This window comes from Passer domesticus, chromosome 5, assembly GCF_036417665.1.
Source record: "Passer domesticus isolate bPasDom1 chromosome 5, bPasDom1.hap1, whole genome shotgun sequence".
Classification (NCBI taxonomy): Eukaryota; Metazoa; Chordata; class Aves; order Passeriformes; family Passeridae; genus Passer; species Passer domesticus.
In genome coordinates, this window is record NC_087478.1 from 71,242,938 (window position 1) to 71,267,163 (window position 24,226).

The window sequence follows — 24,226 nt, forward strand, 5'->3', positions numbered from 1 at the left end:
AGGGTTGACTCCTGAAATAGTCTATTTCCATTGCTTCAGTAAATTGTAATCTAATATTTAATTTTAAACCAGTCCCACAGTATCATGGGACACAATACAGCAAAATCTGTAGCCTAACAGGTTTCAGATTCAGCTGTTAATCAGTCCCTCTATTCCATAACAAGTAGAAACTTTAATAAGTTGTGACATTCATACCTGAAAGCTACAAAATGAAAACAAAGCACCCCAGAAATTATTTTCAGTTCAGTCCTACATGATCCAAAACAACCAATCTCCAAAATGTATCCACTCCCCAACTAAGAGAAAATCACATTTAAATTTAAGACATGAATTTGTCACAGAAAAGACATCTACATAAGTGATTTATCAGAAGGGATGCTAAAAGTGGATAAAAATACTCCAGCTGACCCAATAGAGCACAACAGCAGTGGAGGATGGCGAAGCTGACCTCAAGTGCATTCCTCTGAACACAACATACATCCTGTACCTCTGCCACCTGCCTCTAGAGCAGCAGCTGGCTGCTAGAAACACCCATGTTTCCTAATCAATGCAGAGAATGTTCAATATTTGATTCTAAAAGGGAAAATTCATCCATTTTGTTTTCACAGAGAGCTTGAAAAGCAGCAACGATATAGCTGAAAGAGATTCTAGTCACAATTATTTAGCCTATGAGGATACTGTGGGCCACAAGAATCCTTACAGTCTTCCTCAGTGATCTCTCTGGAGAGCTGAGGGATTATGATGCTTAGATTTGGAAGCAGAAAGATTTGAGAAGTTCTTTGGGGATATACAGGAAGCCTATGTATTAAGGGCAGTACATGATGATAAACATTTACTTTTTACTCTCTCCTCTTTGACAACAAGGATCCCTGCTGGATGCTGATTTGGGAAGGTAACCAACCTCTAACCCAAAACAAGCAAAATTGTTATGTGTGTTCAGAGGAATGTTTCTGTGTTCACACTATGGTCTCTCCCGTTTCCAGGAATATAACAGAACAATAGCTGTGTTTGATTATATTCAAAAAGCTTTTATTTTTAAATAAACAACCAAAGTCAATGAGTACTTTGGGGTTGGACTTTGTTGCTCATACACTACATCACAGCAAAGGGAGAAAGCTTCAGAAATTCTGGAAACTGTATCTTAGCAGTATTTTACCCTCTTCTATTCAATATCCAGTTTCAGTAGAAAACTTTTTTCCCTAGCCAATAGGAAAAAAAGTGCTAACTGCTTGAAACAGGAAAATTAGATAACAAAACTGTAATTCCTCCAGTCCAATCCATAATTTGGCTCAGATTTGCAGACAAGAAAGCAGAAGAGGAGCTGCTAGAGAACACTGACATGCACATAAGCACTGAAGGTTTTTAGTAGAGAATATTGGGGGGCGGGGTGCTGGTGGTGGGGCTGATTGGTTTGAAGTCTATTAACAAGCCAGGCCCTGCAGAGTTATTATTAATCATGATCAAATCACATCAGGTTGTCAACATCTGATTGCCCTTACACTTGTACATTCTGTACGTGTCCCTCTGAATTAAAATGGTAAAATATTAATCAGCAGTGGCAGCACACAAGATATTTTCATGCAGCAAAAGTCAAATAAAGTGGAAATTACTCACAGAGCTAAACAAGAACAAAAGCTCCCTAAGTTTGCTTTGTGCCAAAATCTTCATGCTATCCATATTATTATTCAGCCAATGCACGCTGGAATTTTTTTTTTCTAAAATTTCTTTCAAATAAAAAATGTTTAAATGAGCAATGCCACAAAATAGAAAAAAAAAAAGAAGAAAAAACAGAATGCACACCTACACACAAAAAAGGATACATACTTCTTTAATTTGGGTCCCTTCCCTTTACTTCAGATTCTCAGCAGCTGCCCAGCATTTTGCCAAGTCTGTGGCCACATGCACCCATGACTCTGACTCACCATTTTAGACTCCAAACACTGCTACTTATTCTTTAGTAGCTTCCTAATCTTTTTGGTTTAGGGCATCCTCATTATGACTCTGAAATGAGTTGCACACAGAAAGACATAATCTGTGGTATACACTTACACCTTTAAAAACTAAAAATAACAGAAGGATTTGCAAACCACAAAAAACCCCCAAACAAACAAACAAACACCCAACCAACCAACAGTTCAGTTTTGCCTTCTCCAAGGATTTCTTTGACCTCTTCTGCACAGGGCTTGAACATTTTCATTGACTTGCAACATGTCCAAGACATTCATCAGAATATTTTGTTAAGCTTTTCTATCAACTACCATATGAGACTGTGGGGAGGGAGTGAAGGTGGGGGTGGAAATTATGACTTTTTACCTCTTCCAGAACTGAAACTATTTATATGAATGATGACATTCTCATAAGACTTTCAAAGCAGATGCATGAAGCTGAGAAATCAATTCAAAATCAAGGAAATAAATACCCAGCTACAACAGACATGTATTTGCTGTCCTACCTTGAGGAATACATTTTTGCAAGATTTGGATCCTAGAGCTCATTATCACCTTATCTGTTGTTTTTTTAATCTACCTGAACTCTTAGAAGGAAAAATGAAAAATGAGTATTCAAGAATGAATTCTATCTTAAGGTCATAGTTCCTTCAGACAGAAGTTCACAATAACTTAAAAAATGAGGAAGATGTCTCAAGATACAATATCACATATTATATGATATATTCAATGAGAATATAACTTAAATTCTTGCAGCTAGAGAATAGAACTTAAGTTCTTTCAGCCATGGAGCTGAACTAGAGAAAGCAGGAATCATGACCAAAATATGATTTCTTTTGCTATCCAAGACAAAGCAGATTTTGCTTTTTTTTCTCCTTTGGGAGGCAAACAACTACTTTATTTGCCTTACAAAGAATAGCAACCAACAAGAAAGGTTATTTCAGCAGGCCCGTGCTCTGGGCCATTTATATTTCCAGTTAAACAGCCAGGCATCTAAACTCTTAGAGGAACATTTGCAGACCACAACAGTCAAGCAAGTGTTGTCAGACTCCCTCTGGATCAAGCTGCACTTCTTGCTGCCTCAACTCATGCAGTAGTTCAGTTTTGGAGGAATCACAGAAAGGTTTGAGTTGGAAGAAACCTTAAAAACCACCTAGTTCCAGCCTCCTGCCACGGGCACCAGAGGAGTGATTGCTGTCACCTTCCCCCTCAGCAGATTGATCAGAGCCCCGTCCAACCCGGCCTTGAATGCTTCCAGGGATGGGGCATCCACAGCTTCTCTGGGCAACCTTTTCCAGTGTTTCTCCACTCTCACAGTAAAGAATCTCCTCTTAATATGCACCTAAACTGGAGGCAATACTCCAGATGTAGACTGACCACTAACAGGCTCACTTTCCATGACCCAACACAGCTGGTGCACAAATTATTGTCTCATAAGCTCCCCATATCTTCATTGCTCTCTAAGCACCAGCTTCTGCTATTGCACAGAGATTTTTCCATCAGGGACTGTAAAACATTTTTGCCCATAATTAACTGCATGGAAGTTCAATCCATTCATCCACTTCCTCTCAATCCATTTTTCCAGTCTGAAAACGTCCTTCTGGACAGCATCCCTACCCTACCCATATCAGCTGCTCCCTCTCCACGTAATATCATCCCCAAACTTGCTGCAGATGCTCTGCTTTCCCTTGTCCAGGTAGTTCACAGCAGTATGGAACAGTATCAATGTCAGAGTTATCCCAGGAAATAGGAATTCCTTTTCTTTCCCTGTCTGCCATTTGGCTGGCCTATCAATTGACCAGTATCTTCTAAAGGAATACTAAAGAGCTTTGGGAGCCAAGCCACCTCCAGAATCACTGTCTGACCATGTTGTCCATACCCAAAGGGCAACATTCCCTAAATGTAAGTACAACAGCATAAGGTGGCTCCTCCTCTAAGCTCAAATACCAGTTTACCTCCAGGCAAATTGCTTTACTTAGTGCATAATTTAAAGTACAAGAATCTCATCAGTAACTGTTAGTCACTATCTGTCTCCATCTGCTATGTTTCAAGTGTTTTAAGTTCTTCCCTGTCCTGAACTGTTTGTGTACATGACAGAAAGAAAGCATAAACAAAGAAAGAGACAAGAAGAACTTTGCAAAGCTGTTCTGGTGGGTTTCTTTCCCAAGGGTCCTTTGAAGAGCTTTTGAGTTCAGTAACTTCATAGAACAGAAATAATGTTTACATTTTTGGCATATTGAGGCATGGCACAACTATTTGTATAAAAATAAATTGATATAATAAATGTCAGAGTAACATGTTAGGTTTGGGTTCTTTGGCTTTTATTCAGAGATGGGCAGGGATTAGGAAAATATAATAGCAATATCAATTTATCATTATTCACAGAGAAAAAGTTTGCAGATAATTTTCATAGATGGAATGCAGCACCACCTTGGAACTTAGCTAAAGTCATATGCAAACTGGTGACACATATGGTGCCTCAGGGAATTTAGAAACTAACAATAAGCACAGCTACAAAAATATTCCTTCAAACAATGCAGCTCATATCATGGAAAAAAACTAATTTGGACTCTTTTTCACTCATCTAGAATTTTTACTTTTGGCTGACCATTAAATCTTGCACAGTTTATTTAGGATGGAGAGGAATAGTTTACAGGATTACTCTGGGGCAACAGAGAGATTAAGTTTAGATGAGAGGTTAAAGTTTAGACAAGAGATCATAGACTATCAAGAAGACACCATATAAAACATGTAAAATTAGTTTAAAAAGCCTTTCCATTCAGAAAGGTGGCTTCACTTTCTATGAGATAAATGAGCTCCATTAGAAACTATGATACCTTACTCCTTTTCAAAGAAGAAAATTCACTCTCACCACTGTGTCCTTCTCACTTTCAAGTGCAAAACCAATTTAGAGATATCTGCATTTGTCACAGAAATGCTTTGAAAGAAAAGAAAAAATGAAACAAAACCAAACAAATAGAAAACTATTAATGAAGAAACGTGGGAAATATGGTAATCCAAACAACGATGGAATTACGATGATATCCTGCATGGAGAACTTAAAAAATAAAAAATTCCTATGGTAAGCTACTGAATTGCTTCAAGAAAACTAAGTTCAAAATCTTTGTCTCTACAATGAATTTTTTCTTCAACATATTCCTTCCTCAATTCTCTGTGCAGACTTCTGTGTGCATAACCCCAGCATTAATAATCCCACTGACTATGGACACAGGAGGAGGAAACAATCATTAATTACTTGAGGCTGTGCAGATATTTATAAGGCAAGAAAAATGAACATGCAGTTCTTGATGGCACCCATGGTGTTTTTAGGCAGTTGTATGTCAGACAAAAAAAATAAAGGGCCTCAGGAATCAAAATAAAAATCAGACTTTGTTCTAATATGGGATAGAATAAACTCCTTTCCCATTAGAGGACAAATAAATATCACCAACTGCCTGACACAAAAGGGAAGAGGAAAACAACAGGAAAACTTGCCAGCTGGAGAAAGAGGTATTCAGCTGCCAGGGATCATTTTAGGGCTGCAGCTGCTTGTCTTTGCCAAGTTTAAAGAGTTAGCTGTTCTAAAAGTATATTTGAAAAATGCCACTAGGGAGTTTAGATACTGACCTTGTATGGAAAAATTCCACTGAGAAGACAGCAAATTTCCAGGATCCCGGGAATTTTGTTAAAAGTCATCTCATGATTTCCCAGGTTCAGCATCAAAAGAGTTATTCCAAAAATGCAACCAGTGTTGCTTTTTCCCCTACTCACATCCCTACCCACAGGGCTGCCAGTCTCCCATGTGCCTGTCTGGATTTAGTTCTGCACATCCCACTCCAAAGGGAACAACTTCTAGACTGAGAATGTTGCTACTACTATATCATCACTAATCTATTTTTACTGGCTGATGCATGGGGCTTCTGGGAAGACAGCAGATATAACATTTCTCTCGGTATTTTAAGATTATTCATGTACAGGGCTCTCAGCAATACTATTTGTTGATATTTTAGAGAAGCACTGTTAATAAGCTCACAAGTATTTTAGGACTTAAGAGGCCTAAATCTAGTAAAAAAACCCAACCAAACAAAAAAATCCAAGAAGAAAGCAGCAAGGTTTTCCTCATATAACAGTGTGCTTGAAACTAAACTACTTTTTTCAGATATTTTAAAAGTATTTTTAAGAGAAAAGTCTGTCTGTATGGCACAGCATTGATATCAAGAGACATGAAGGATGATCAAACCACCATTGTGATATTTCTGAGAGTTTAACAGAAACCCCCTCAAACATGTAATGAAGGAAGTAGTGATGTAAAGGTGCACAAACCAACAAAATAATAAATTCATTATATAACATCTGCACTTAGGTTTCAAACATATCACAGAGTATCAGCTGGAAAAAGCACAGAAAAGACAGATGCAGGAAGACACCCAGATCCATAAGCACAGTGTCACATCCTTTAACACCCCCACAATCAGCTGACATTTATTTTAACCCCTCAACACCAGGAAACATTTATTCCAGATTAGAAACTTTTAGCCAGAAATTCTGCTACCCAATTCTCTTGAATAGAAGCAACCAAATGACCTAAAATTCACCACTTTTGAGGGAAGAAGCAGATGCAATTTTTTTCCTCTGTAGTAACAAGGTTGAGTAGTACCCCATGTGTGTGGGGAGCTACTTGGCACTGAAAGTGATAATTTGCCAAAAGACTAGATGGCTATCATCAGGTACTGTCCTAAAAGCTTAAACAGCTATGTAGCAAGCATGACAAAAAGTAGAAGCCACTGGAAACCACAAACATTATACTAAACAAAGGGCAGAATTCTACTGGAACCTGACAGATGATTATTTTGTAGTGTTCCCCTCCAGCATTATCCCAACAGCAGCAATCAAATCATGGTTATTGTATTGCACTGCTGTTTCAGAGCAATCAGCATGGATGTTACTTTTAGTGACAGATAAATCTTTAAGGCAGTATAAACTTCCTGATGAAAAAGTAGCCAGCCAACCATTTACTGTCCTATTTATGGAACAAATTGCTCCATGAAACAGGAACCTCCATATCCTACTTCAGTCTCAAAAGTCTTATTAAGGGACACAGAAGGAGAGAGAAAAACTAAAGACAGAACACCAAAGAAGCTTTCCATAAGTACAGAGTGCTTGACTACGTGCAAGTGAATTTTAAATTAAAAAATTTTAATTAACAATCACACTGCAATAGTCAGTTTAAAAGTGACTTCTTAACAAAATATATGTTTCTTAGCCCATCCTGTCCACTGTACTAATACATATACAACAATGATATTTGAAAGTTCAAGTGTCAAGATGTGTAAAAGTGCAAAGTTTATCAAATTTACAGTTATCTGTCAGATATTGTACCTTCTGGAGGTATGAAGATAAAAATATATCTCTGGAATGCATTCAAAAGAAGGACAAAAGTTTTAAAAATAAACCTAACTGTAGACACTGACACTGGCTCACCAGTTTCATTTTGACTATTTGACAGACATAAAATACTAATGAGGAACGCTTACTTTTTCTTTTATTTTTTAAATTTTTATTTAAAAATGGACACAAGTTTCACAAAAACACTCAAGCTATTCTCTGAGATATCTCAATGATCACTGGGAACCTTCACTACATAAGGTCTGCATTTCATTAAATTTGATTCTCACTGCAGTTACAGTGAGTTGTATCACAGCCTTTATGTTCCACATCTTACAGTTCTAGTGCAGTCTGATTAAAGAAAAAATAAGATAGAATTACCATGAGCTATTTCTAGGCAATGTCAAGATCCTAAAGACAAAAATTCACAGGAAGATCACATATCAAGGCAGTAGAGAAAAGAGCACAGGGCTAGGACTTCTTGAACTGTGGCAGATATCTCAAATAAAAGGATGTCCAAGAGACCAGGAGAGAACAGAAACTTTTGAGCCAGAAAGTGCCCTGAACAAAGCTATGTATGGCCAGCTCAGATCACTGAGGAACTCGGATGGAAAGAAGAAATAACAGTAAAAAAAGAGCTCATGACAGAACCAACTAAGCAAACAACTGTCCAGAACAGGTGTTTGGGAGAACCTGAGAGACATCAGCTGCACAGGAGCTGCCCTCACTCCTGCACATCAGCCTCCCCTGCTGAGGACGGGCTCAGCCACACCTGAGGCTGAGCATGCAAACTGAGAGATAGTGAGTCTAAAACCCAACCACATGGTCTATCCTCACCGTGCGTAAATTGCTGTTCTCTGGCTGTAGTCGGCTTGGTTTGTCTTGGTTGCTTTAGACATACAAGAAGCAGCTTAGGAAGAAGGAAAGGTTGATTTTTTTCAAATGTGCAACAGATAACACTTCAGCTAGAAACAGTAAGTGCAGAAGTCACCTTTGCTTTTGGTTTTTTGGACTTACAAAACCAAAACTGGATTCTCCTACTCCAGCCTGGCTTCTGTAAAATTTACAGAACTGAAATGAGCAACGTTAATGTACTTTCTTCTAAGCAAACATTTTCCATTGAAAATGCTATTTCATACACATAATATCAGTTCTTTACACTGAGTTCCCAGATCTCCTACAAGGATACAAATGCCTTTTCAAAGAGTCATTTTCTTTCCTCCTTGCTTCAAACCACACACAGCTCCAACAAAAGATAAGAACCTCATGGTTCCAGCAAGACAGCAAAGAGGAAATATCTAAATAAGGCTTTTCATCTGTCAAAAAGTACAGGTAGACCAATGTAGCTCATTCTTTAGCCATATAAGATTTGTGCTTTCAAGTTATGCTTTCCCAAACAAGACCCCATCTACACTTCAAGTACAGTGAGCAGATTTATCAAAAAGAGAAAAAGTGGAAAAATAAGTCTGAACAGCAGCATTCATTTTTGGTGGTGCTCAATGTACTCAAAAGCTTGACTTCCTACCCTTTTTACTCTCCCCAGAGAGTACCAAAAGGACACTGCCTTTCCTATGGCTCTGGCTGAAATCTTAACCCCATATCTTTGAGCACAGAAGTGGTATTTGAAAGTAGGCTCCACATTCAGGTCCCACCACACTGAGTTAAGTGCAAAAAATGTAAAAGACTGAACACCAGTACATAAATCATCTACAAAGAAAACCATTGCTAAACAGAGGTCAATAAGTGGTTTCAATATACCACCAGTTAAACCCACTCAGGTTTGTGTGGCCATCTTGCAAACACACCATGGCAAAGTTTTAAATGTCCATTAGACTAGGATGGCAATCTAAATCCCACCACTAGTGGTCTGTCAATGACCATCCTGCAACTCCTAAGTTAGAGCAGTCCTGACAGAAGTCGCTTCCAAAAAGACTTTTCCATTACAACAGTAGTAGGATGTTAAGTGTTCATTGTTCCCAATATTAATTGAGAAATAAAATATTTTCAGTAACTGAAGCATTTTTAAAGAAGAAGATAAATCAATCCTTATAGGTCAGTGCAGGCTTCCAAGTCTGGAATCGTGAACACTGTGAGCCCAGGAGTCAGCTGAAGGAAGGAATGTTTTACTTTATGCAAAGCAGCTTTAGTACTGTGAGATATCAGGACCTTACCCAGCATGTGTGTAGAGTGCTGTAAGAGCTTCTGAAAACAGCCTTGATCACTACCAAATCATGTAAATAACCATAAAAAGCATGATAAATTGAAGAAGCAGAATTTGCGGGGGGGGGGGGGTCATACTTGTTTTTCCTGCACATGGCAACATACCTACACTGAATAAAACAATGTACTAACACTTCAAAGGAGAATTCCCAAAAGTTCTCCCTTTCATTTACCTTGCTCTAAAATAAGTAAGCAGTAGCTTTCCCTTTTCATGGGAAAATGAGCAGCTCTCCATTTTTGGTACTTTCTTCTGTAATTGTGGAACTAAATAGCATAGCAGAGACCTCCGTGACACGTTCTTCATCTTAAGCCAGATTTAGAATAGCCTTGAAAGAAATGCCATGCAAAGACTCATTTTCTAATAGAGCCCCCTTTCTCAATCTTTGATCCTCACAAACTTGCTCTGACAGCTACAATATAGAAGAGGTCACCACCACAAGCTAACTATTCTGATCACCTCCGAGAAACTGGCACCCCAGGAAAGATGCAGGAAAACAGTTCATGGGAACAGCACATATAACAGAGTGAACAAAATGGAAATTCAAGGGCAGTGACATGCCTGGCTATTGCATGGCCATGTCATACAGTTAATGGAATTATGTGGCAGCAGTCTTTCCCAGAGAAGTAAATCACTGAAACATTTCTGAAGCGTGTCTGCCAAACACCTCATATTTCATTTATTATCCTTTCATAGCAGCAAGTTGTTCACCAACTAAATTTCCCTCATTTGAGCTATGCATAAACCCTTCAGACTGATCTATTTAACAAAAATGAAAGTCACCTTTAAAAAATAGGGAAATGGTTCATAAAAGGTCTCTATTGGAGCTTGTAAATCCCACCAAAACCCCTTGTAATCGCACACACACATTATGTACCCATATACCTTGCAGTCCCAAGCACCTTTCATTTTTCCTGAACTATTTCCAGCACTTTTTGGAAAAGAGGTTATTTATTCTTAAAGAAAGCATGTCCATTACTGCATGGATGAGCAGAGTGCCTGCTGCAGCAGGTCAATAAGGCACTGCAGGAAGGGCAGCGCTGCTCTGCTCCCCCTTCAAAGACAGATCACAAGCACTGCCTTCATTAACAAGTATTGACTACCCTCTCTAATTACTGCATTCTAAACCTGGCATTTTCACTGCAGCACAAACCTCAGCTGTCCACAGAAGCTATTTACTCAGCTTACATTTAGCTTTTACTGACAATTTCACGTGCTGAAAAAGGGGCAGAAACCATTGTTTTATACATAGGCATTTCTGCATTTCCAAAAACAGTTAAAATACCTAGAAATTCACTTACTGATATTAATGCACCAAATTAGATACCTGAATCTGTTGGTTTACACATATAAAGTTAGAAATAAAAATCCAATATTCAGACTTGTAAATTAATGAAGTAGTTTTCAGAAGAGCTCGATCTCAATTCCTCAGAAAAACAGGATATTTAGCTGTTACATATGTATATAAAATCCTGGCTGCAGAAATGAAAACTCCAAACTTGCTCTCACAACTCTGATTAACCCCACTGAGTAATACCTTTGCTTTTCCTATGCATAATTTAGAAACAGACAATCAATCCCAATTAACTGCAGGCAGGAATTTAATTCTGAATCACATTGTTGGCAGAATAGAATACTGCTTTTCTAACCACCCCCCCTCCCCCGGTTTCTTTTTGTCCTTCAGTGTTTCTCAGTAAACAAATCCCTGATTACTTTTTCACTTAAACATTTACTGCATTAAATATTTGCCTTAAGGTAAGAAGTTCTATAACTATAACATCCACACCCTACCCTATTTTTCTGAAGGATTCTTGTCTACATACAGGAATTTCTTTACTTACCAGTGAAGACATCTATGAGCATTTGGTAAGAAATTAGGGATTCACACTTTCTCCTTAGGTCAAAAGAGATTCTTTCTACACCAGGCTGACTTTGTGCTATATCCTCAGAGCCCCCACCCAAGGTGGCTGCACAACCAACCTATACACTGAAGGCTCGCTGTCTCTTTCACTTCCTTTTGTGGTTTTCAAGGCCAAAACGAGAGGGAGAGGGTTTTTTTTTTTTTTCCACCAGACTATTGCATTCTTCAGTTATTTTCATGAATATGTAAACACGTTTTTAAAGAGAGAGCTTTGTTCTTAGATTTTGCTCTTATTTGTGGATGCAGAGAAAGATGGCAAGACCCCACAGAAGCTCAGAACACCTGCATTTCATGCTTACTGTTCTCTCTGCATGCATAACCTCCTCCAGAAAGCAGATACTTCAGTGAGTAGTAAAACTCTACCCAGACAAATGGAAAGCACAGTAGTGTGGCTACCAGAGGAATACATTGTTAGACTGCACTCATCATTCCCTGCAGAGCAGTATCATTGCCTGCTGAGCACTGCCAATCCTTCCCACAGGAATGAGTGAGCTGACATCAATAAAAAGTGGATTTTTGTCACCCATACCTGATCCTTGCCAGGTTATCTGTAAAACAAGGCATCCACATTGAAAATACTTATGAGGTAATAATAAACAAACTTCACACTTCCAGCTGTTTGGTAGAAGGAAGAAGTAAATTTTTTGTTTTGAGATCTGGGACACAAAGAATGCTCAGCTTATAGCAATTGCTTCTCAGTTTTGCAAGTACAGTAATAAGCTCATATAAACCAGTTTTGGAATGGTCCTGCAGCTGAGACATTCTGTATTCATTTCACACTGGGTCAGTGTTTTGAAGGATGTCTCTTCACAGCACTGCTCTCAAAGCAAAGAAATCTCAGTATCAGCAGAGCGGGCCAAAAGCAATAATCTGATAAGTAATTCCTGTTTCTCTAATTTAATAGTCTGTGGTGTAAAAGCACCCTAAAATATAGAAATATCAATCTTCTCATCCATAGTCCTTTCCTTGCTGTTTATACAGCAATAGGCAGCTTTGATAATTATTTGTCCAATAAGCTAGAGATATCAATCAAATAAAACATAGTAGCTGCTTCCCCTTTTTGAAGGTAAATGGAGTTCTGATCCTTTAAAGTTTCTTTTAAAGAGAAAATAATTCTGAAGGTAAAACTATACTTATCACACAGACTGAGATAAATAGGTCAAAACTGTTTTATCAAAGGAAATACTTTCAAAATCTTTGAAGGCTGATTATTTGCTCCTGAGATGAAAAATACACATACAAATGAAAACATTACAAATGAAAACATTATGGGTTTGAATAAATAGGTTGTAAAGAGCCTCAATTCATTCAAACAGTATTACTTGCTATACAGGGCTGCTTAAAAATAAAATTAAAATGTACAAAAATTTACTAAATTTGGGGCACAATATAGTACAGGGTCCAGCGTTTTGGCTTACAATTTGACAAAACAGTCCTAAAAATCATTTGTTCTTATTTAGATGGAAGCACACTTGACAAGTACATCTGCTTCACCTGTCCAAAAAATTACAGCAAATAACTTCTATATCATATGTTATCATGCTGCTCAGTCACAAAGAGGAGTGAGAGGAAAGAACTTTGCTGAGACAAATTTTGCCAAGCATCAGCAGAGTCACTAAGGGACTCAGAGAGGCATTTAACAAGCTCTTAGAGCAGTTTCTGAAGGTGAAGTGTTAAGTTGCACAGACACAGGGAAAACGAGAAGTGCATTACTTTGGAGTTGGGTTTTTTGTGCTTTTTTTTTGGTTTGGTTTGGGGTTTTTTTTGTGTTTAAGAGCACCTATTGCCATGGAAGCAGAAAGCAAAACTGAGTTTTAGATAGATTTCACTACCCAGCATAAATAACCACACTGCAGATATGAAAAGCATAGTGCAGGAATTACAGCAAAACCACTAAAAGGTTAAGGAAATTTTACCTTTCATCCATTACCACAGGCAATTTATCCTCAATTCCAAATTTTCATCATTGATCTCCAGCTCACAAGTAGCCACTCTCAAGGAAAGAAATATGCAGGTAAATTGCTGTTTTCATACTAGATTTTGAAATAAGGACAGAAAAATATCATGCTGAGCCATTGCTAATTGTAACGATTTTACAATTAATCACATATTAATCTGTCAAAGAGAAACCTTTTGAATTAAGTCTGTGGGAAACAAGCCTGTGTTCTACATGGCCATATTTTTTTCACCTGAGCATAAAAAGACCAGGTCTGCTTTTATGTAAATATGCAACAGACAGGTCAGAAATCCCTTCACCTTTCATATGACATGGCCAGTTTACTCAGCACAACCATTTCTATTGAATTACAGCAGTATCAGGAACAGCATATTTGCAAGCAATTCACAATTAAACTAAACCTTAGAAAAATTAAACCTGATTTACAGGCTGTAGGTCAGTACTCAAGATTTGCAAAGAGTTTAAAAAAGTTCAGTGTATGAACATCCGTAATATTATAGAGTGGTGTGGGTTGGAAAGGACCTTAAAGATCATCTCATTCCAGCCCCTCCCCATGGGCAGGTACAATTTCCACCAGAGCAGGTTGCTCAGAGCCCCAACCAAACTGGCCTTGAGCACAACTTCTCCAGGCAACCTGTGCCAGTGCCCAACAGCCTGTGAATAAAAAATGTGTTCCTAACATCTAATATAAATGTCTCCCTTTTTTTAGCTCAAAACTGCTCCCCATGTCCTATCACTATCAGTTTGTGTATTAAGTTCTCTTCCATATAAGTCATCTTGCTGTTTTGTTAAAAATTATGCTGGAGTGAGGAGCTCCATCTGAAGATACATATAAAAGAAGACAGAGGAAACCACATATAACTAATGCTATTATCAGTTTGCTTTTTTTCCCTGAATATGAAAAGCTCAGAACATCTAAGGAGTTTAATATCATACCCCTAAACACTGTTAAATCAAACACTGTCTGTGGCCTGAGCCCATAATTGCCAGTGCAGGAAGGAAAACCAGGCCAGCTTTGCTGAGCCACAGCCAGCTGGAAATTCAGCAGTAGCCCCTGCTGCCAGAACACATCCTGCTGCCCTAGGGATGGCAGCAGGATGGGGAACTCTGATAGCCCAGCCCCTAAATCCTGCCATCCCCACTGCTGCATGTCACAGCTGCTGTGCTGAACACGCTGCAGCCTTCCCTCCCTGGTTCCAGCACAGAAGCAATTTATTGTGCTTTTCTTAGAAAAGGTTGGTGGAGAATTCAGTGAGATGCCATGAGGGAAATAAGATTTTAAATTCAATTACAAAGTTAAAAAAAAAAAAAATACTGCATTTACTTTGCCTGCCTGTTTTGAGCCTAATAAGTGCAGGATTCCTATTTAAGCCTGTGTACAGACATGGAGTTAAATATTAATGTGTCAAGACTTGCCTACATGTTGTTTTATTGATATTTGTCAATAAAGAGCAGCTGCTCATACATTAAGTTTATATAGGTATCATGTACTACGACTGAATTTTCACATTTTCAACACAGGGCACAATTCTGTGGGTAAACCAACATGACTAATGTTTTGAAAGATACTGAAGTAGAATAAAGTTATTAAATATAAATTACCTCATTAACTTTATATTAGAATTACCTTAACAGAAGTAAAATAAAATTCTGCATTAGATTTCAAAACTCAGATTCTTGTCATAGATATAATGTTGTTAAAGTTAACTTCCTTTTAATCTCTGAGGAGCTGAAAAATACAGGTGTGCTTTTAGCTTATTTTTTTTTATTCAAACACCTGAATTAGAATTAATAGAAAGAATTCACACTTGCTTCCTTTTTAATACCAAATAAATGAATCAGAGAAGACATGCAGTCATTCCCCACAATCCACTAATCAGGAAACAAACATTATGCATCTTTTCAGAAAGTTATTTTGCTTGTATATTCCTAAATGTATCTGCTAAGTCCTAATCAGGGAACAGAATAGTATTTAAAAATAACAACAAAAAAACCCCACCCCAGAAACCAAAAATCCCACACTGCCAAGTTAATAAGTAGAAAAGAGTAAAAGAGTTGATTTTCTACACTCACCAAAGAATTAATTACATAATCATAATTTAAACTGCAGATTGTGCAAAGTTATAACATCCACATATAGAAAAAAATAGGAGGAGAAGCATGCATTCCACACAAAATTTGGTTCTGTATTTACACATATGTCATTCAAAAGCTTATGTTAAAATGGAGGTTCTTCTTCATGATCAGAGTTTCATTATCTAGTTTTATGTGGCTTGCTAGCAGACGCTGTATGCAGTTCAGAAGTTTTCACTTAGAGTTTAACATGCTTACTAATTTTCAGAATTCTCCTTCCTTCTTTCAATGCATGCCCATGCACCAAGAAAAAAAAAAAAAAAAAAAGAAAATCCTTAGGAATTGGGTCCTTTCAGCATCATGCAGTCCTCTCCATAGTTACTGAATAGCTCCTGCTTTTCTAACCCCTTGCATACTATACCTGAAAATAACTTATCAGAAAGCTGGTCCTGCTTCTAGATTTGCCATAGCAAATATTCTATTTTAACTTCAAACAACCTGCTCTTCCACACATAGCAAAACAAAACAAAACCAAAAAAAAGCCAAAAAAAAAACCAAACCAAAGAAATCCAAATGCAGGATTTAAGATTCCCCATCTCTGTGTACTTCAGTTTCCACCTCTGCTAGCCTTACTCACATTTAGTGTTACCTGTCAGCTCACTGACTATAATAAGCATGTAGTCCTTGTCAGTCTCAGGAAGGATAATATATTCTCACTTCTCCTATTTAAAAAGCATTTTTCCTTCCTGAAACTGAAGCTAACATTTGACAGCGAGCAACTATTTTGTTTGACTTCCTGAAGGAGGAAAACTGCTTGGAGAAATTGCTCCATTTCCATCCCAAACTATAGATTCAGTGTGGTACAGGGGGACAAAGAACCACCTGAGAATGAAGGTATGGGAAGCAGAGAGGGACAGGAGTGGTTCTTTTCTTCATAAGTACTTTTGTACAAGCAAACAGAGCTCAGCGGAGCACTGTGGAAAATGATGATTACTAAATATATGCACTCTCATAGTGTCCACAGAGAACAATTCATCTACTTCTGCTCAGGTTTCTAATCTCCTTCCTTGCAGTGAGAGGAAGGAAAGAGTGAAAGATTTTTTTGGTTTTTTCTGTTAAGCCAGCAACAGTGTGAGCACTGCACACCACAGGGAACCAGAACAGACTGAACAAATTCTTCTTCCTGCAGAAAACTCTCTCCAAAAACACGCTCTAACACAGAATTCTGTAATATTTTTTTTCCTGACCTATCAACTACCTCCACCTTTAGGCAAAAGGAAACAATTGGAAAAGCTGGTGCTGCAAAGGAACACTAGTGACACTTTATGGGTGCCAGCACAGTAACTGGAGTTCTCACTTGCTTTGCTCTGGAGTCACCTCTCTGCAAGTGAGGGTCTAGATTCTGTAACTTCACCATATTTGAGTATTCCTAATGTCACACCTAAACAAATGAACTGGAAAATAGTTATAAACTGTTGTGCCCCAGAGCTGTTCCCCACTGCAGGTAATTCAGCAGCATTACCTACCCACATTTATAGACACCAGTCATTTCCTCTGTGCCCAATTTAAAACCTCTTTGCTATTTGAAAGGACTACATTAATATTTTCTCAGAAAGCCATAGTGAAAATAATGAGTTTTTAGAGAAGAAGAGTCTGAAATATCTGGATCAAAGTAGTTTTAGAAGACTGTGAAGACTTTCTGATGTGAAGACTCTCAGAATCCTGGTCCACTGTTATATACTGCATGCTATATTTCAGATAAATGCTGGTCACAAATGCCTTGACCCCAGCAGAACACAAGCAATCAGTAAAGGGCTTGGCAGATGCCTTTAATCAACATGTTTAACCCCGTGGGGGGGAAAAAGTAATGTGACAGCTTGAGATTGTGACAGTTTGCACACAACACCCCTAAAACACTCCTGTTTTCTAAGCCTTATGTAAGCCTTTAAATCAACAAATCTTAAGACATGCATGGTGAACTACCTGATCCTTTTTTCATTTAAAACCTACCACTGTCCTATCTCAACATTTTCTGTAAGCTACAAGAGGCAAAAAACTCAATTAAGATTCATTTTAATCAGGATCCTGTCCCATACAAGACCTAAATTGCACTTGGGACCTAGCAAAGAGGGCACAATATTCACAGTGATAAGGTACATGATATATACCATGCTACAACACCCTGGTATTACTCAGGTTTTAAAATGGTAGGCCTACTTTTCTCCAGCAGTTCAACTGCATTTGGTGACAACAGCCCCAACAAATCCCATAAAAACTAGTGAACTTTACAGTTGGCATTGGCCACCTGGGAAAAGCAACCATAATAGTGTTAAAAGGCAACAGTTGTTAAAACCAGGAAGTAATAATTCTCCACAGTTATGATGAACAGACACTTGTTTGTTTAGACTCCATGAAATCCTTTGAAGAGGTAACTCACTTGGGTTTTGAAGTTCCTTTAAATTCCTTATTAACACACACAATGTTAATATTGTTCTCATTTCCATGAACAAAAAGCTTTTCATACATCCCATGCACAAGCAGCCCTTACACAGAAAAGAAATAAAACGAACAGTTAAAGGGGCAATTCTGCACGCTGAAGTTGAAGACCAAGGTTAGCCCACACCAGCACGAGCCAGGTCTCCTGCTGGCTATCCACAGCAGCTGGATACTTCTCTCACCCCTGACTGCATGTCAGGAATGTTGTTCTAAGGACACCCTCTGTACTGGACAGGGAAAGGATGTAGGGGGTTTAGAAGCATGTGCACAACTCATCTCTTGGGCGGTTGTGTTTTGTCCCCTCCACAAACACAAAAGCCAGGGCAATACCCCCTGCTGCCTCACCTACCTTGGCAGGCTTAAAGAGCACCTTAGCAGCCTGCTCAGGCACCTGCCTGCCCTTGACTTGCAGGTCTGGTGAGCCCGTTTGCCCCCTGGATCAGTTATAGATTAATAAATTATGAAGAACACTGTTTTCTGCATTATCATGCATAACTTAATAGCACACAGAGGTAATTACAGAGCAACAGTCTGCTCAGATTACCAGAACGTGGTCAGCTTAAGTTGCTGCACTACAACCACCCTGTCTTCTAAAATGGACAATGATTTTTAGTAGCAGATTGATGCAACTTGCTCTCAATTTTAAAGAACATCTTCATAAAATTCACATTGCTCTATATTTAGAATTAAAATAACCCAAAACACAAATGCTGAATAATTTTATGCACTGATAGCAATTCTGATTTTATTGTACAGACCACAAAAAAACAGGGGGTTTTTTTTGTGCAAAGCCTTCCAAGAACCACATTTTCACACAAAAATTTCCAAGCTTTTGTAATAAAGACATAAAAGCCCTCTTTTAAAGTTTCAAGAATTAAGAATTTTCAGGCTTTTGAAAGCCATCCCCAGGTGTCTCATCTCACATTACTTTCTTGAATGCTCTAGTACTAATCCATAGGAGAACAATTGAAGTACAAAAGGATTCTACCCTCACAGATGAAATACAGCTACTTGATAAGGAGAGTTAGTGTCAGACTGAATAAAAAGGAATGTACAGTATGTTTGTATTAAGACAGGGACATTTTGGCAAGAGTCATCTGAAGAACAGGCTGATAGCAGTATAATTGCATAAAACTGAGAAAAAATTCAATTCTATCAAAAAAACAATTGACTTTTCCTGTATCAGTGACTTTGCTTTGATTCTTAACTCACCAATTCTGAAGAGAGACCTAATTAGTCAGTAAGTTTAATTTCCTGACTCAGTTACTGATGTTAATATAAATAATGCATATATACTAGTATTCAATTAAGGATGTGAAGTATCACAGACAAGACAGTGTATGATGGTGATGGCAAAGAGGAAAAGGATTTTAATAACTCACTACAAGTTGTCATCAAGCCCTTGCAATACAAGACAAAATAATTAAAAAGCAATTTGCCTTCAAATATTGTGCCTTAAAAATTGAACAATTCAGGGAATTTATGGAGTTTGGAGTTTTTAACGTCTGCTATAGACACTAACTTTGATTTTTGATTTAGAACACCTGTTTCATGGTAGAAGAGAAACTAGGAGCCTGCTCTCCTGTGATACAGCATTCAAGAAAGTCATGTGGCATATGACAGACTCCTGAGCTTAAGCAACCAAATGGCTCAGCCTAGTAGGAAGATGAAGCCTTAAGTAAATTTAAAAAGTTTCCCTACCCCAGCTTTCTAGCTGGAACTTAAAGGCTGAACAATCCCCAAAAGGAGCAGCAGCTGGTTGGGTCAGGGTGCTCAACCAGAAGCAGAGGCAGGGAGCTCTGCACTCTACCCTAGATTTTCTACCTTGAGAAGCCACCAGGAATGGGCAGGGGGATCTGCCCTCAAGTTTTCCAGGCTGAGGCATCTCGTGCTTCACAGAAACAGAAGACACACTGAAGATACAGTCAGAAACTTCTCTGTTGACTTCTGCTTCTCACTTGCCACAAAGCTCCCAAAGGTGACCAGCAGAGCCAAAAGCCTGGCACAGAAACATCAAATGCTCAGCTAATAAAAAGCCAAACCCTTAAAAGGGCCAGAAGAAATTCAGCCACTGAATCAATGACTTTTAATCATTGTTCACCATTGTGCCTCTCCTAGCCTCACCCAATTCTGGCCACACCAGCATCTGTGTGGGAAGGAAAGTGCCTGCAGTCACCCACGAGGGGAAGGCTGCACCTCTAAGCTACATTATCACCTGTGCTGCAAGACATTTGTTCAGAAGTCATTAACAGATCACAGAAATTCCCATGTCACCATACAGTCCCACCACATTTTTCCTTCTTTCCAGGCTATTTAACTTGTTTCACATTAACATCTGACATACTTAGCATTAATACTTATAATGAATGCTATATCATTGCTGTGTCCTGCCTTCCACTCAGTGTCTTTTGCCTCTAATTTTAACACATTTTATGCTCCATTTTACTGAGTTTCAGTGCAATCAGAGGTGTCAAATTGCTCTGAAACTCATTAGAAATACATTTCTTTACACGTCTAGTTTTGCAGACTACTGTAGAAGTAATTTTCCTTCTCTGCTGTTTTACTCAATTCCCTTATAGTCTGATATCACCTTACTGCTGTGTATCTGCACCCTGGGACCACATCTGATTTCTACATGGCTTGCCAACATTTCAACAGAAACCCATCCTCCCCTCCCTACATTTACTTCAAAAGTCTTTTCTTCTGCTAAAGGCTTATCTCTGTTAAAATGTTCTTTCCAAGGCAGCTAGGTGAAGAAACCATTAAAATTTCCTCTTTCAGTTTCCTCCTTTATGCTCAGGTTATTTACACAACCTGGTGCTCTGGGGATACCCTCCCTAAGCAGCATTCTCTCTCCCTTTGTCAGGAGTACAGGAGTTTGTTGACAATGGTGTGAATCTATCAAGCTGTCCTCTGCTACGCATTTGATTAAAATGTTTTGACCATCAGTAGCTGGAGGCAAAGTTTATTCACAGATTTAACACAGATGAAAAGGATCATTCTGATTATCTGAGTGTAAACATTCATCCTGGATCCCCTCATATTCAGAACAGCTAATATACACAGCATCCCATTCTGGAACAGAAAGCCATTTTTTTTCCTTTCGTAGAAATAGAGTTTCAGCCACAAAATTCACAGTCAGTAATTTGATTAAAATATTGAATTGACAGAAATGTTTTGAAGAAAATCTACCCAATATTAAGAGAACTAGAGAGAAAAGCCCACAAGTGTCTCACTTAAAATTTCCTTGCTTCATATTTTTCCTTTTCCTCTGATAAATCCTTCATCCCGGGAAGACAATTGATCTATCAAATGCATAACAGAACATATTTTAAGACACAACAGTGCAAAACACAGCAGTTGGAGGGCTGTATCACAGATCTCACTGTACCCATGACATACTGAAAAACACTGCCAAACACTGCCCAGTTATGAAGAGGCTTTTTTCTGGAATGCTGGGAGATGAGATAGTCTCTCACTGGGACTTAAGAAGTGGGGGAAAAGTCTGATAGCTGCAGTTTCAAGAAGTATGGGTGTTGACAGAAAGAGGAACAAAATAAGAGCCAAGGGCAAACCCCTGTTTGTTGTTTTTTTTGTTATTAACAGCTTCCTTTGTTAATATTTGATTTTACTTGTTAACGTTACCCAAAAGTAACACATGCCCTGAACAAGCTCTCCTCTTCCAATCTAGAAATCTCCCAAACACATTTATTAATTTATCTACAAAAGAAATCAGCTTTGTGATCCTGTACAAGAAACTACGCTGGGCGTGCAAATTATTACTTTCTCAGTTTCAGCAATGCCTAGAAGCATTTCAGCAATGGTACTTACCAGAACCTTACCTGACTTTGGCCTCTCAGGCTATATTGAAAAGGAGCTTCTACAGAAAGGAGCAGGCAAGTTTCAGCAAACCCATGTCAGTTGCAACTCTCCTTTGAAATCTTTTGTGTATTGTCACTTGAAAGTCAATCAATGAATACGAATTTTAATTTATTTCAGGAAATCAACATCCAGATCACCGGGAAGTCAATATTACAGGGCAAACCATAATTTTTGGGTAAAGTAGACATTGTCAGACAAGAGTTAAACAGAAACATCAAACCAACCCAAAATACATATAGACATAACTGGATAGTGTATGAACTAAACAGTACACTCTTACTGGCTTTAATGGGATAATTTCAATCCTAAATGTTTGGAGGAGAAGTGGGGGAAGAAATGGTAAAAGCAAAGTTCCATTTCTTGGCCCTTCCCCACCTTTACTTCAATAAGAGGCAGGGATGACTAATTTGGCTTAAAACAGGAAGCTCTCTAATGAGAGGAAAAAGCATTCTGATGCAAGTTCTGCATAAAGCAATTCCTTATGCTTTACTTTCCCTCATTTTTGAAGAGAGAGGAATGTTTGGGAGCAGTTTCCTCATATTCACGTTCCTCTCTCGACATTTTAAAGTATCAACACTCCTGGATAAAGCTCAATTTTAGAAAAATGTCAAAAAGTCTCTAATCCCCAGGAAGGCTTTTAAAGCAGCTATTTTTCTTTGTCAGTGGTCTCTAATGTACCTAGACATGGAAATCACTGCTAAGATTAGCCCTAATGATTGCATAGGTTTTCCCTGAACACACTGTATAGCAAATTTGCAATCACTGTAGACTAGTCAACAAAATGCAGTGGGTTATACAAAGCCAGGAACAAGAAGAATCAAAATCCAATGTTCATTACTGTATTTTCAAAGGTAAAAACACAACAATGAGAAACTGTCAGGCAGGGCACAGTTATCCTTCTAGCATTTAAAAAATAAAGAACAAAGACATTTTTTCATAGACTATAGCAGCACGCTATTAGAGTCCATTAATTTTTCTCCTACTGCAAGGTGGAAACCCAAAAGATTACTGAAGTTTCTTTAACATAATCCCATCATTTCATACCCATTTACAGGCAGAGCTACAACAGCAGCAGCGGGGAACTATTTTTTTTCCTGTCAGTGTTAGAAGACACCTTGCTGCAGTGAATGCTGTCCTGAATGCAAATTACCTCAGCTCCCCACGAGGCATTCTGCAATGTCTGAGACTGCCAACAGACAGCACAGAGCCAGATGTACATTTAGAAGCCACTGGTCAGAGGGAAACTTTCCAGAAAGGGTGAAAATTTGCACTGCAGTGGGCAAAGCCACGGAAGCAGTGCAAGATTTGAGTGCCACAAAAGTTAATCTAGTTTATGTGCAGCAAGGCCAGAGGTGACTGTGCTGGTGACAGGAGTAAGCTATTTCTTGCTATGAAAGTGAGTTATTGTGTCCCTGTATTCTGAGTGATGGCTTCACACCTGGATTTAGTCTGCTAGGTGGAGATTGGACCTCCTAGGACAGCTCGATCCTCTGCAGAATCCAAGTGGTGCCACACTCACGCCTTGCAGAGCTCTTGGCTTGTGAAAGTGCTGAACAAGCACGCTGTGAAACACCTGTTTCTTGGTGGGAAGCTAATTTTGAGTTAACACGCACACACACATTTGAAGTAAAGCTTCACTCAAGTCACACAAACTGAATTCTAATTCAGCAGGGGAAAAAAAAGGCACCAAATCCACAACAGCTATTTCGTTCAAAAGAGATTGTCAATCATGTTACTCCACACAACACCCTTTTCTAAACTGTTTCAAGCTACCTAGTTTGGCATTTTCCATCAGTTTCAAAGTATCTCTGAAGATTCAAGTACTCTTTTGTCTAAATTTTTAAATTAATGTCAACTTCTACGGAGAGATAAATTTTGCTTTGTCCTGTAGGCAGTTAAACACACCAAGCTTTTTCAAACTCACAGGTTAATAAAATATAATTGCCAATTTGCACAAGACAATGAAGGTGAATTTGGGCTATGGTAAGTGGAAGAGCAGAAAGATTTTTCTGTTACATGTCACTCTGCAGTGCACAACAAAAGGCTGATGCTGTAGCAGAAAACTTCAGTAGCTCGTATCAGCATCAGAAATGTTTTCAGGCAACACCAAGAATGGAAACAATCCCTAATCTTCTGCCTCCCAGCACATAAAAGCTGCAACATACCCTCCTTCATCAGTCCAATGTCAAAATCTGTGAGGCAACTATTGAGTGTACAAGAGTTACAATAGTCTTTATTATGTCATTCCAGTAATTAACACACAATTTACCAGTTTGAGAAGGGTTCTGATATGCTTGCCATACGCATCATCTAGAATTGTTTCAAATGCATTTACAGCTCATAAAACA

General features: G+C 38.5%; 1 protein-coding gene across 2 annotated transcripts in view; it reads right to left on the minus strand.

Annotated features, from left to right (window-relative positions):
* The window catches only part of FGD4 (FYVE, RhoGEF and PH domain containing 4), a 103,925-nt gene that overhangs the window by 77,429 nt on the left and 2,270 nt on the right, over window positions 1-24,226 (minus strand). Inside the window, exon 1 of one of the 2 annotated variants that reach the window (XM_064420942.1) lies at window positions 11,391-11,512. The exons of the other annotated variant lie outside the window; for it this stretch is intronic. Within the exon in view, the coding sequence (XP_064277012.1) occupies window positions 11,391-11,412 (22 nt within the window). The 5' untranslated portion in view covers window positions 11,413-11,512. Of the gene's footprint in view, window positions 1-11,390; window positions 11,513-24,226 lie in introns of those variants that run through there. 2 annotated transcript variants of the gene reach the window in all.